General features: G+C 41.0%; 1 protein-coding gene across 2 annotated transcripts in view; it reads right to left on the bottom strand.

Moving 5' to 3' along the window:
• Nucleotides 1-13,136, bottom strand: part of RAB3B (RAB3B, member RAS oncogene family) — a 50,612-nt gene extending 37,476 nt beyond the window's left edge. The window contains exons 1-4 of one of the 2 annotated variants that reach the window (XM_017743590.1): nucleotides 11,137-13,136; nucleotides 9,096-9,174; nucleotides 3,689-3,916; nucleotides 1,998-2,117 (exon numbers count right to left, since the gene is read on the bottom strand). In XM_017743590.1, the coding sequence (XP_017599079.1) occupies nucleotides 1,998-2,117; nucleotides 3,689-3,916; nucleotides 9,096-9,116 (369 nt within the window). In that variant the 5' untranslated portion in view covers nucleotides 9,117-9,174; nucleotides 11,137-13,136. The remainder of the gene's footprint in view (nucleotides 1-1,997; nucleotides 2,118-3,688; nucleotides 3,917-9,095; nucleotides 9,175-11,136) is intronic. The other variant, XM_008640744.2, reaches the window with a different exon arrangement.
• Between the last annotated feature and the right edge of the window lie 385 nt (nucleotides 13,137-13,521).

Here is a 13,521-nt window from a genome sequence, read left to right as displayed (position 1 = left end):
CAGAGCAATGTTGCTTCCTACCCTCTCCCCAGCTGTGCCTGAGAGCTGTAACACGTGTTTCAGACATCCAATATAGCTAATCTCATACCCCAACAGGTTTCAGCAGTTAAGCCATGGAGACATTTCTGTTAATGAGAAGGAAAAACCTTCATCCTAGTAGTTTAATTCTGATAAAGAGCTCCTTAAAAGAAAAATCATACTTCAGTCTAAATATGCTGCCTCTGTCTGAACATCACAGTCTTTCTGCCTTTTAACCTGAAGTTAAATTTAATCCCTATTTGCTTTTTACAAGGGGAGTTGAAAGTAGTTTCAACTGTAACATCAGCTGCCAAACCCTGCATTTAGTTATGTTCATTATTAATCACATCAATGTTTGTGTGTTATGCATGGTACATGCAATAGAAATTAGAGTCCCTTGTATAGGGTGCTGGACGAAAGTATAATGGAAATATAATCAAATTCCTCACACAAAGTATGTACTGGGTAGTGTGCAAGTGTTTGGGGCCAAACCCTGCCAATGATTTTCCATCAGTTAATTTATGTGACTGTGCAAAGAGTTCATGTAATGAACAGACTGGGCCAGCACAAAGGGCCAGAGGCTGCCCCTCAGCAGCTCCCCTCGACGTCACATTGCTCAGGAGTTCTGCTGTCATTTTCACCACCATTATTCCTTACCAGCAATAGACACACAAATGCACAGAAGGGAGAAAAAGAAATCTTCCCTTGCTCTTACCTAAAACTGAAATCACTTTTATTCATTCACCCTGCTTCCATCTGGATCTGGACAAAGTGGCCCTCTCTAGCTGCTAGGCAACCTGAACCCTGCCTTAAGTATTAACGGTTTGCATTTGGTAGGAATATAATAATGTTACCTTTGAGATTTATTTGTAACAAAAACCATACCTAGCTGAAAATATAATAGCTTTCTTCCAGTAAACAGTAATTAGCAACTCTGGGAATACAAAACTATTGGTCAAGAAATGCAGAGAGATATTATTAAATTGGCTCCTCACAAACCAATCGTAAGGAAGATGCTTTATATGAAAGTATTATTACAGATGGCAGTGGGATAAAAAAATCTAATCCAAGAATTGCATTTATGTAGATATGTAAATATCTATATGATATATGAATACATGTATGTAAATAATGTTTTTAATTAGATACCAAATAACTAAGCCTCATCCAACTACAAAGTTAATGTTCTCAATAAAGTTAATTTATTCTATTAACACAACACCACCATTCCTAAACAAGACAGAAAATATTTGAAATTAAAACACAGACAACTGATCTTGGAGTTCTTTAAAGAAAGGGGGAAAAAAGCCTACAAAACATTATTTCATAAAACCCTCTCTGGGCCATTTTACTGTTTCCATATGCAACAGCAGTTCTGTCAATCTACCTTAAAAACATCATTAATACATTTGCTATGTCCCATTCCTCTCAAGCTAAAGAGATATTCCTTTCAAGTCTTTTCAAAAAAGCAGATTGTTTCCCAGACTGCCTAGTCACAAGCACAACTGATTATTAAAATATCAATTTGGGTGATTGAGGCGTTAATGTCAACAAAGCAAGAGGCCCACTAATGACACCAAAATCAAACAGAGGAGCACTCTCTTCTGATCGTTCCATGTGACAGCTTGTCAAATCCTGATTCACAAAATACAGACATCCTCAAACTCAGCACAAACACAAATGCAAGATCTCTGGCTTTAAAATGCTCATCAACTTCGGCTGGAGAAACAAAACCATGAGTCAGGCCAGAGAGACATTTACTGACACAGCTGTCAGTCTTTACATGCAGCTGCTCGGCCCTTGAAGCAGTGTGGATTTTTCTGAGCTTTAAGACAACACAAGGAACTCTTTGCAGCTGGGGTCCTGCACACAAATACCCTGTTCTTCTGTTCAACACAGGCAACAGGCAATGTAAAGAAAGTCCCACTGATCACAGATCTCTCTGGATCACAGCACAGCAGTAATAACTTCCCTCTCACCTTGAGATTTGCAGAACACAGAACAAGGTTATTTGGCACAGCCCTTGAGCACCTCCAGTCTGCCACAGCTGTGCTCACTTCAGAACTCCACAAGCACCCCTGAACTGAAAAACCCTGGGTCTGTGGAGAAGAGAACATCAGAGGTTCCTAGAAGTGCTTTTCTCTGGATTTTAGAAAAACATTTGAAGTGGTTAAGTCAAACACTTGTACCTTCTCCTTCTTCACTTAGTTTCACATTAAACCTGATTCAGATAAGGCTTAATGCCAAGCTTAAGGGGAGCGTAATTTTAAAAAATGTCAACATAACTGGAAAATTTTAAGTCAGAGCAGTGTTCAATAGAGCCACAGAGTCTCACACTCTCAGAAACCCAACAGCAGCTGTAAATAATTTTAAAAAGCAATTGGAAGAGAGGTTGGTATGAAACTCTTCCTTCCTACACAAAGGAACCCACAGTTTTAGTATGCTAGTGGACCCCACTATTATTACATGTACCCTGGAGAACACATTGTAATTACAAATACAATCCCAGGACAGGCAGGAGACACACACGTTCAAATACTGTGGTTTTGATAGAGGTACACAGTATTTTTGTTAATGTCCTTGAATCATGACTCATGTCAGGGAGCCATGCAAAAAGAGAGAAGAGAAGAGCACAAGTTACTCTGGAAACTGTCCAAAACTTAGGCGTACCTTTTATTAAAAGTAACTGTTAAATCAACAGTGTTGTTGGTAACTCCAATATTCCAGGTCCTGTAGATAGCACCCTCTGAGGAATCCACCTGACATCTCTTCTCATAAGAAGTTTAAGGTTATTGAAGCCCTTTTTGCCCCAAAGCCCTCTAACAGATTTAATTAAGATTATTGCTTAATTCACTTTAATCACAGCATCTTTGACAAAAACCCTAATATTTTCTGGTGTTTTTCATCTTGCTTTTATGCAACTTCTTAGAAAATTTCACGTTCCAAAATTCAGAAAGACCAACTAAATGGAAATCACCTTTAGTTGCTTATAGAGCCTGAAGTAAAAACATTTTTATTGCCAAAACCCTCAATTAAATCAGTTTCATGTCAGGTGACCTACCTTAGTTTCAATGTCAGGATTTTACAACACGAAAAAGATCTTTTATTAAATAATTTGTTGTACCTTGTACCCAGCAACACAGAAATAAAATGAATCATGTAGCTGTAGTACAAAAAAAAGCACCTCATTTTAGATTATCACTATTCAAGATCACCACAGTAAATAAAAAACCCAGATGTGATTACTGTAATTTTACATTTAGATGCAATTATTAAAGAGTAATTATAAAACAAGTGTATGTAGATCAATTACAAGACTTAGATGGGGCAGAAATTGGGTAGAAATGGGCCGCTGAGGAGGTACATGAGTTACAGGAAAATAAAGTATCTTATAAAGAGAACATAAAATGATAGTGTGAGTTGTGCATAGAGCTCACTCAAATGTAGAGCAGCTGCTTAGACCACATCAGGACCCTCATCAGCTGAGCAAAACAGTAACACAAAGAGAACTCACTCAGTTTACTGCAGGGACACAAAGGTGAGCCATATAGAACTTCTGCGCAGTCAAAATCTACATCAATCAAAAAATCCACCTCCAAACAAGCTATTTTTTACCGTCATACCTTTGCTAGGATTAATCTAAAGCATTTTTGAAAATGTTGGCACTTACCCAAATTTGCAGCTTTACCCTCTTGTCATTCCTGTAAACTGTTTTCACCTTGAAGTCAATTCCCACTGTACTCACAAAGGCTGGCGTAAAGGTGTCATCGGCGTATCTGAAGAGGAAGGATGTTTTACCCACGCTGCTGTTGCCAATGATCAGGAGCTTGAACATGTAATCAAAATTTTGGTCTGAAGTATCTTTCTGCCTGAACCTGGCATCTGTTACTGAAGCCATCTAAGAAAATGACAAACGTGGAAAAAGTCAGATTTAAGAGCAGTTCAGCATTTGTTTTCCTTAACTGTGTACCATATGTTTAGGTTATCTCTCTACTTTCTAATGTCATAATACCTATATCTGCTGAATAAAGAGGAGCACACTTTGAAATCTTCTTTTAAATCCTGGCTTTAAATGTTTATTGTTCACTCATGCTGGTAAGATTTCCAAACCCAAGAAATACACCTGTTGCACTGCTTTGTGTTTAACAGAATAACAGATGGCTATTGCAGACTGTTCAAATACTCATGGGGAAACAGCATTCTTTACTCCAGTGGCAGGGTGCCACTTCTGTTGCTCCAATAAACTGCAACCAAGAATTAAAGTCTTTGACAGTGCATCCAACCATGCAACTCATCAAGCAGCCTCCAAGGTAAATAAGCCTAAATAACTGCTTTCATGCTTCTAGTGCATGCATCACCACCATTTTATCCTTAGAAAAGTTCCATCCTCAACATTTACAGAAGAAAAAAAAAAGGCAATGGAAAAGATGAAAAAACAGGAATTTCAGCTGGAAACTTTGAATCCATCCAATACCTATCTACTCTCAAGACTCCAATTGGAATAAACAGCACTGCATAAAAATGTGAGAGCTCGGTGGGCGTGCAGGCAGCATTTGGAATGGATAAATTATCCCTTTTAGATTGAGAAACAAAAAAAACCAACAGCAGAATATGAATTATCAAGGGCCATGAGCAGCCCTGGCTGTTGCAATGTGTGCAGCTCAGACACTTGGTGGGAGGAGGCAAGGCTCTGACTCTTCATCTCTGTACAGAACACAACTACACAGACCAAATTACTATAGAGAAGGAAAAAGAAACTTTACCTTTTAACAGCTATACCACACTTTTAATCCCTCATGCTGTTTGAAACTACCACACATCAAATAAGCGAAGGTCCTGGCTCCTTATAACCAGTGACAGGGTTGGCAAACTGGAGCAATGACAGCACAGGTCTAACCAGCAGCTATTCATCCAAACCAGGGCCTGGGCTACTCGTGTGCAGAATCAGAAGGCACTGAGCTGTGACAGAAGTCTCTCCTTCACCCAGCATCCACAGAAGAAAGTTAATTTTCTCCTCAACTCAAGTTCATAGGCACCTTCGGGAACAAAACTCCCTCCAATGCCTACTCTCAGCACATGCCCAAATACTTCCCTTCTTAGCAAGTCTCACCTGCACACAGGACTTCACCCATACACTGAAGAAAACCAGCAACAACAACAACACCCCACAAACCCAAATCAAACCAAAACAAATAGCTCAAAATTCACAACTATAAACCAAAATGATGTCCCAAGGCAGTTTAAATAGGGATGACAATTTAACTTAAATTCCCAGCAGGGGGGAAACAAACCAAAAGCAACCCAGTTTAAACTTCAGTACACTAAGCACCACAGTTTATCTCTGATTAAACATATGCAACGTTCTCACACAGAGAAGGGTTGGTGCAGCAGACATTTTGTTCACAGATTGTATTCACAAGGGCAGTTCCTGAAGAAATTCATCAGTAGCTCAATAGTGAGCAGCTGCACCAAATGCAGTAAAATCTTTCTGTATTTCTCTGTAGGATACAGCACAATTCTGATACACTCTCTTCTGAACTTCAGCTGCTCTTCAGTCAGACTCCACAGTCATTTGCAAGCACTCAAGAAAACACAAGAACAAATTTTCTTCTCATTAGTGTATCAGAAAACAGTTCTTCTACCCATGTGTTGTGGTTCATAGCAGGAATTTCTAAAACGAAGAATTCAACATCTAACTTCTGTTGACACACTCAGGCCAATGCACTCACTGCCTCCTTAGCCTTAGAAATCTTGCTTTGGCTCAGCTGCCAAAATTATGAATCAGGTAATTGATTTGCACCATCACTACACTGGACGACAGAAAATTCTATTTGAGTAATTTATCTTCCCCATACACATTATAATCTCCACAAATGCCATTGAGAACACTTGTGCACTTGCTCAAGAAGAAAAAAAAATTAAATCTCTGCTTCTCCATTCTATTCACACAGGCTTGAAATAGTGAGAAACCCTCATCACTTGAAGCCTGGTCTTTTAAAGATTCAGACGCAGACCTTTAACAAAGATGTATTCCACTAATCATACAGGAATCAGTATCTTCTTTCTACCCCTGCCTTCCCAGAATTCATCCACACACTCCAAGCTGATATTTTAACTGAAGCACTGCTGCCTCTATTAACCCTCCTAGATTGCTCTAATCAGAATTGTACCTGGCTACAAATGTGACTTTCAGATCTCAGCTGAAAAAGCAATTACAGAATGTGGCCAGCTCAAGCAGCTTTGTTAGAAGCACAACACAGAGAATAAGATCAAATGATACTTGCCCAGAACGTGGGGCTGTTGTCATAGAAGCACAACCCTTGCTGGCCTCTGTGCTGGCTGAAGATGCTGCAGGTCAGTGCCTTGAATCACCAGCGGTAGTCAGAGCACAAAAATTTTAAAGAAAACTCCATCCCCTTGCTTAAATTTGACTTTTCCCTTTCCCCTTTAGTGAATAGAGTGAAACTGAAAGGACTTTATAAAATTTCTGATTATCCCTCTGACAGCAGATAATTACTGAAGCTGTGCTCCACCAGCACTTGGGTTGGAAGTGTTCACAGGGCTGCCCCTGAACTTGCACTTAAATCCCAAAGCCAGGAAACTGCAGACCTTTCTCCTGGTTCTCCTCCCCTCCCTTTCTCTTCCCCACCTGTTGTCTCAGGTCCTGCTCCAAGCACTCCCCAGTCATGTCAGCCCTGAGGACCCTGCAGAGAGCTGGTTCAGAGAACGGAGAGATCCCAGTTAAAAATAAATCCTCCTACAGCTTCTCCTGTTTTGCAGGGCTGTTTGTAAAGATGGTTCAGTTCCTTATCCCGCACGGCTGAGGGAGCCAAGCAGAGGGGACAGAGCACTGGGAAGTGGTGGCAGTTGCTATGCTACTGAAAGGTCCATGAAATCACATCTCCTGCAGGCCCTCTGCACCTGGAGGACATTCTGCAGCAGAGAGAAATGGAGACAACAAGCTGAGGTCGGGCAGTTCCCGTCCAAATCACCCAAAGGCTCCCATAGCCATTGTTCCCAGGGGACTGTCCTCCCTCCTTGGTGCAAGGCCATTTAGCTGGCAGTGCAACCCCTGCTCCCTGGGCACACAGACACAGATGCTCTTTTAGGATGACTCCAAACAGAGCAGCATCTCTGCTGTTTCATACAAACACACAGCCCAAGGAGAGTTCTGTTACAGGAGACCAGGTCAAATACAACTGGCACACAGAGGGCAAAGGAGAGGCTCGTGACTGTTTCCATTTTGACCATCTTGGAATAATCTCCAATAAAATACCTATGCAGGAAAGATTTAGCTACAGTACATAAAACGCGTTATACAGGAGAGGGGAAAGCTGTCAATCAGATCGTCCTTGAGAACACTTCAGTGTGAGACCTTGCATGATGTAGCTCTTTGCCTGGGTAGCCCACTTCTTTGTAGCTAAGAGCATACTAATATTGACACTCTTTTTCCCCGTGTGCATTAGCAATGGGAGCAAGGTCTCAAACACAGCCACTTCCAACTAGTTTTGTGGGAATAGGCAGTTTTGTAGCTCTGAGATACCTTATTATTTCCCTATTGAGGAAAAAGCCTGCAGTGTGAGCTCATCTTTTATTAGACAAAGAAACTACATTAGAGCAGGATGCTGCAAATGCTCTAAAGCAATAAAATCTTAATCAGAGCTTATTAGGCACCAAAGAATATATTCCTCGGTCAAGGTGGCTCTCCTGCCTTTAGTTTCTATTTTGGTATAATGAAGTTTAAAGAAAAAAGCCTATTGCCCTAAGACACCTCCATGGGAAACCAGCCTTTGCTGCTTTTAGTGCTCACTGAAATGCGTCATATAGATGGATCCACACAGCTGTGCTCCTCAATTTGTGACCAGCATCATGATGAACACTCAAACTGGTTTCTAGTGCAAGACAAAACATCAAAGTGTTCCTGCTCTTAGGAATCATTGAAAGTGGTCACTGTAACCCCTGCTCTGCAATATTTACTGCTTACAGCCAACCTCAGTAAAAGTTTAAAGTGTCGGCTAGAAATCAACTGATGCATCTCACCATACATTTATTGCCAAAAAAAAAAGGTTGACTTTTAGTGTCACCAGCCCTTATGGTTTTGACTACAAACTAATGGAGGGCTGTTCTTCTTTATCCTCTCACAGACAAGAAACAAGAAATCCAGTCATTACCTTGGAAGTTTACATGTCTCTTTATTAGCAAACACATGGGTGTGTTCACAGACATGCTGTCTCCACATCAGACACGTCTCTCACAACAGTGTGAGAAAGAAATCTGAATTTGGAAAAGAGTCTCCTTTTCTGCTGTCAGACACCCCAGTTAACTACGAAACGTGGTCACACTGATGTAACTTATACTTCAAACTATACCTTAAGACACATATGCAAATTCAACTTGTTATGAACCTGTGTATTCTCTGTATTACAACTTCTGGGCAGTTCTAGCAATAAAAACATCTTTTAATATGCTTCATTTTTAAAGCCCAAACTGGGATTTCCTACATATGTCTTGTGTTATTTAGGACCAGTAACAATTTAAATTTAACTGTGACTTTTACCGGTTTCATCATCATCCACTAACACACATTTCTTTAATTAGGCAGATGAGAAGATGGGGTGAAACCACTCCTCTGTACATCTACAGTAATCCACGGAGAGGTGTTACTAATATGCAATATAACTTCTTCTCAAAAGCATTAATACCTTGTGTATTTTTTCCCCAAAAAGTCTTAAAAAGTGCATCTAAGTGAAAAATATTCTAGTTCACAAATTACACATCTATGTCAATTTTCTATTATAACTCACTCCTTTATGCGCTCTGTCATTGGGAAAGAAATACTTTCTGTTTTCTTTTTCAGAAATTAAGTTCAATTCTGAACCAGATTTCTATCAAGCAATGGAATTTTTTTTACAGCCAATGTCTGCTGTCCTAAGAATAAAGCTCATAAAGGAAATAAGGCCGTGACCTTAGAGAGTCTTACACAAATGCTGTTCTACAAGAGAGATTTATCAGAAGCAGAAAACAGAGTATGAGCAATTAATAACTGCTAATAAACATTGCAAGCAAGCGATAGTTACCAATTTAGATCTATAATCCATGAGAGATGAAGGCTTTGCTGTGAGTATATGAACCAAGAGAGTGGTCACACTGTTGAACCTGTGATGTAGAAGCAAAAGGATTACAATGATTATGATAAAGATGGATAATAAGAACATTAGGTAAGAGAATAATGGGCAGGCAGGTTAGGCTGGGAACACAGTGCTGTGTAAGGTCTGAGCTTCCTCCACTGAAGGTAAAGAGGAAAGTCCTGTAGTGTATAAAGAGAACAGAAACAGTGCTTGAGTTAGTGACAGATATTAAGATAACAGCAAATATTCGAAGCCATCAGTTTAAAATTTAATAAAGGTAGATTATGTTTACCAATCTAAAATTAAAGTTCCACATAAATCTCCCAAGTGGATGGAAAACCTTAGATAGGATCCATTACACATTTCCTGCAGAAAGGCAGCAAAGCAAATGGAACCAAGAAGCAGCTGAAATACCTCTGTACACACAGGGGTTTTGCACAAAGCCTGGATCAAACTCTACCGTGCTGTAAGGGCAACTTCAGTAGGACATGGAAACATCAGCAACTTACAGCACATCCACACAAAAATAACTGCCTTAAAGTAGCAATTATTCCAGATTTAGAGCAGAAAAACCTAACAGAATATAGTTGTCTTTTTCATGGCTAACACAATCTGAAGGCCAAGTCTGTGTCTGGTACATTTCCTCTCCAGTAAGCCGGGGTACAGCACCGTTTATCACCCTGACTTACATTATCTCGCCTTGTGGGGACTGCCAAAACATGTGGGCAAACTCGGACCTTATGTAAATAACAGGCTGCAGCCACCTACTCCGGGCTAGAATTTGGATCAAAGACAAATCCTTTCTCAGGATCCACACAATTGACAATCATCTCACTTGGCAACATGACAGCAGCTCAGTCTTGCCCAAAGTATTGCACATTTTTCGGTATCAGTTACATTTCCTCCTGCTCACACAGCTCTGCCCTCTGCAACAGCTGCTCCCTGTTACAGCCTCTGGCTCACTCAGTACTGTCCAGAACTCGACTTTGGGTTATCATTTAAATGCCACTCAGTTGACAGATCTAGAACAAAAACAGTTCAATTCTCTACACAGAAAGTCTATGGTTATTACTTTAAAAATGTGAGCTCTTCATCTTGAGCGCTTCATCTTTAATAAAATTCATTTATTAATGAGTCCAGATGTCTTTACAAGAAGACGCTTGTAGTGGATCTGTTCTGGAATTTACATGCTACAAAAAAGTTCAATATACTCATGACAACTAAAGGATAAAAACCTCTAAGCAATGTCAGTGGTTATTTATTATCATTAGTCATTTAGATTTGGGAACACAGGCTTTAAAAAGAGCTTTAAAAAGGTTTTTAAGAATTTGCTGGGTGTGGAACAGGAGTCAAGAACCAGCAGATATCACTTTTTTACCATACAACTACACGACTACATTTGGTTCAACAGCAGGCTGTGACTGTTGTTAGAAAGATTTCCTCGAGTCAAACATCAAGCCATGCCTCTCCCATTTCCTGCATGACATTCAACATCCTCAAAGTCCATTTTAGAGCCAGGATAAAATTCTCAGAAAGGAGGAATTAGTCACTTTAATACTACAATGACCAAAAAGAAAATTTAAAGAAACAGAAGTTTCCACTTGTCTACTCTCTTCTATGAGCACTGAGTATTTGCCACTCTCTTACTATCACATGGTTTCGTGCCTGTTTGCAAGCACACTACTCCAGAAAATACAGAGCAAAGTATTTAACAGCAAAAAAATCTCCCCTGGTAAATCACCCCACTAACTGAGCCCAGCTCAGCTCTCTCCCAAAGGATGCATGGAACAGGGGAGTTGTATCTTCCCTATGGCCTAAAGAGCAGATGCAGAGATTTCCGCAATTCCCTGAGTATTCTGTTGAATTTTGGAGTCCTGGAGCCAGCCAATTTCTAGGTCTACAGAACTGCAAGCCGAGGCTGACACCAAATCCAGCCCTGTCCTGGAGAACAATGCACACTGACGAAGTTGATGGCTGTTACAAAACTCACCGTCTTCAAAGCCTTTCCTTCCTGTTACAAACACTGCAGTGACGGCCGAGAAAACAGAATTCCGGAATTCAGTCCCCTTCTCATTGGATCTCCAGCCTTGCAGTTCTGCCTCTTTCTCCAGGAAGGAACTGGCAATAGAGAAATACTTCCGAGCACCCCACTGCTGAATACACTGAAGCAGCGTGACATAAAAGCACCCAGAGCAACACACAAGACGAATCTGTACCAGCTCTGCTACAAGACACGTGTGAGTCCCTGCTGATCCTTCCCCAGCTGGAAGGCAGGGCATGTTCTGCCCTGGGATACAGCCCTCCATGGAGAAAGCCGTGACCATGCCCTCCCGCAGTGGTGGAAGAAAAGGAAAGTTCAGGTATATGATGGAACTCACACTGTCTGGAGCTAGAGGGAGGCCACATGCAGACTCAGGTAGACACCTCTCCACCAATGAGCAGGAGACCATTACAGACTTTTCTGCATCACTGGGTCTAAAACCTTTCACTTATAGGTAAAAGCAAGCTGCTGTCTTCACCAAATCAAGTGACCAGAGACCGGAACTGTCTTGTAGAAACCACCTGCAAACCAGAATCACAGAGAGACCGGGCCAGCTCTGGATGCCTCTGCAGTGCAGAAGTTTAATTTGCTGCCTTTTATCCTCCTCTTCCAAGCAGAAAATCTGTGATGAATAAGTTAATTCATTTCTCTGTGCTATGATGTTCTCCCATGCTGCAAAGTAAGCCACCTGCTAACTGGGATTACAACAAGCACCCTCACACTTCCCATGTTTTAAAGAGCTAATACTTCCAAACATAAATCTTATTGCTTATGACATATATCAAACACTACTGCACTATGCTAAGCACACATTTCCAGGAGCTCACTAAATATGCAGAACCTGAAGCACAAGATACATTTTTACAGCAAAAAGCATACCTGAAATGACCAGTTCAGGACATTTCTCAGCATTAGCCATTGAGAACTGCCTCAAAAAAACCCTACTTCTTCAGCCCAACCAGTAACAGAGACTAGACATGGACCTACTGGGGAGTGCGAAGTAGACATGAGAGCCCTTCCCTGGCACTACAAATCAGCCAGTGTGATGCAAGACCCTGAACTGTGATGCTATGGACTGCACATTTTAATCTGGAGCTGCATGAAAACATATGAAGATGAAGGTAGGAAAAACCATCTCTGAACTACACAGCTAACACGACCACTACATGACAATGACAACCACCGTTATGTTAACAAATACTGAATGCACTTCTTTGCTACACACAAGAACTACTGCTATTAAAACCTAAAGCTAGTAAGTCTTCTCACTTTGTCACCTGAAAATATATTGGGTCTGCAGGAGGGCAGCAAAATTTTGTCAAAATTGCAAAGGAAGCTTGATTTTAATATTGGTTTATTTGTCTCTCTTCTGAGTTATCCTATAAATTGTTCTGATAAAACTGTCCTGAAAGCAGTGAAGTCTCAGTAAATGCATACACAACCACCCCCAGGATAGTAAGCACAAACAACAGGTAATAAAAGCCTTTTAGTTACACACTTCCATACAGCAGTGTATGAATTCAATTTTGTACCCTCTATAACCCAATACCAGTGCTTCAGTGATCTGGGTACAGTTACAAACACACAGATCAAAATTATAGTTCCAGGGACATTTTTACCCTTGGAGGGAAAAAAAAAACATTCACAAGAGGATGTTACTTGAACCCAGAGCTAATCCAGGTAACTGTGAAGCCCTGCAAACTGTTATTTGCACAACTGAGAGTGCAGCACTGGGTGAGTAATAAGCAAGCAACAAAGCAGGAGAAGTCAAAACCAGATTTGTCACCAAAGAATTTCATAGAAACATGTTCTGAGACCCCTGTCTTATATTGTCTCAGGACATGGGAAAATTCAGATTAAAATTAACCCCCAGGTTTTGTTTGTTTGTTTGAAGTTACACTTAATTTAGGTCAGATCAACCTGATGCACTGCACAAGCATACAACACGTCGTTGCTTGTAAGAAGGAAAGGACAGCGTGGAGACAGAACCTTGGGAGGCAGAAAGGTGGAGCCACTCGTGCCGGTGTTGGCGGTCCCGCTGCGGTCCCACAGGCTGATGTTACCGCGCTCGTCAACGACACTGCCGGGCTGCTGGCAAGCACGGAGAAAACAGCGCGGAAAACCAATGCGTCGTCTCAGAACGGATGGCAAAAATATACCATATGTGTTTTGTACAGCATAAACTGGACAAACTAGAGAGTTTATACTTTTTATGAACTAAATTAGAAGATGGATCCGTCTGGCTTTGTGCGGTGGGCTCGCTGCCCAGGGCTATAGGGCAGTGTGGGTCCGGGCAAGTCCGCTCCTCCGCCTGCTCGGCCGGGCAGCGGCTCT

This window comes from Corvus brachyrhynchos, unplaced genomic scaffold, assembly GCF_000691975.1.
Source record: "Corvus brachyrhynchos isolate BGI_N302 unplaced genomic scaffold, ASM69197v1 scaffold48, whole genome shotgun sequence".
NCBI classification, from domain to species: Eukaryota; Metazoa; Chordata; class Aves; order Passeriformes; family Corvidae; genus Corvus; species Corvus brachyrhynchos.
Note: the sequence above shows the minus strand (reverse complement) of the source record. Positions and strands in the feature narration are given on the sequence as shown.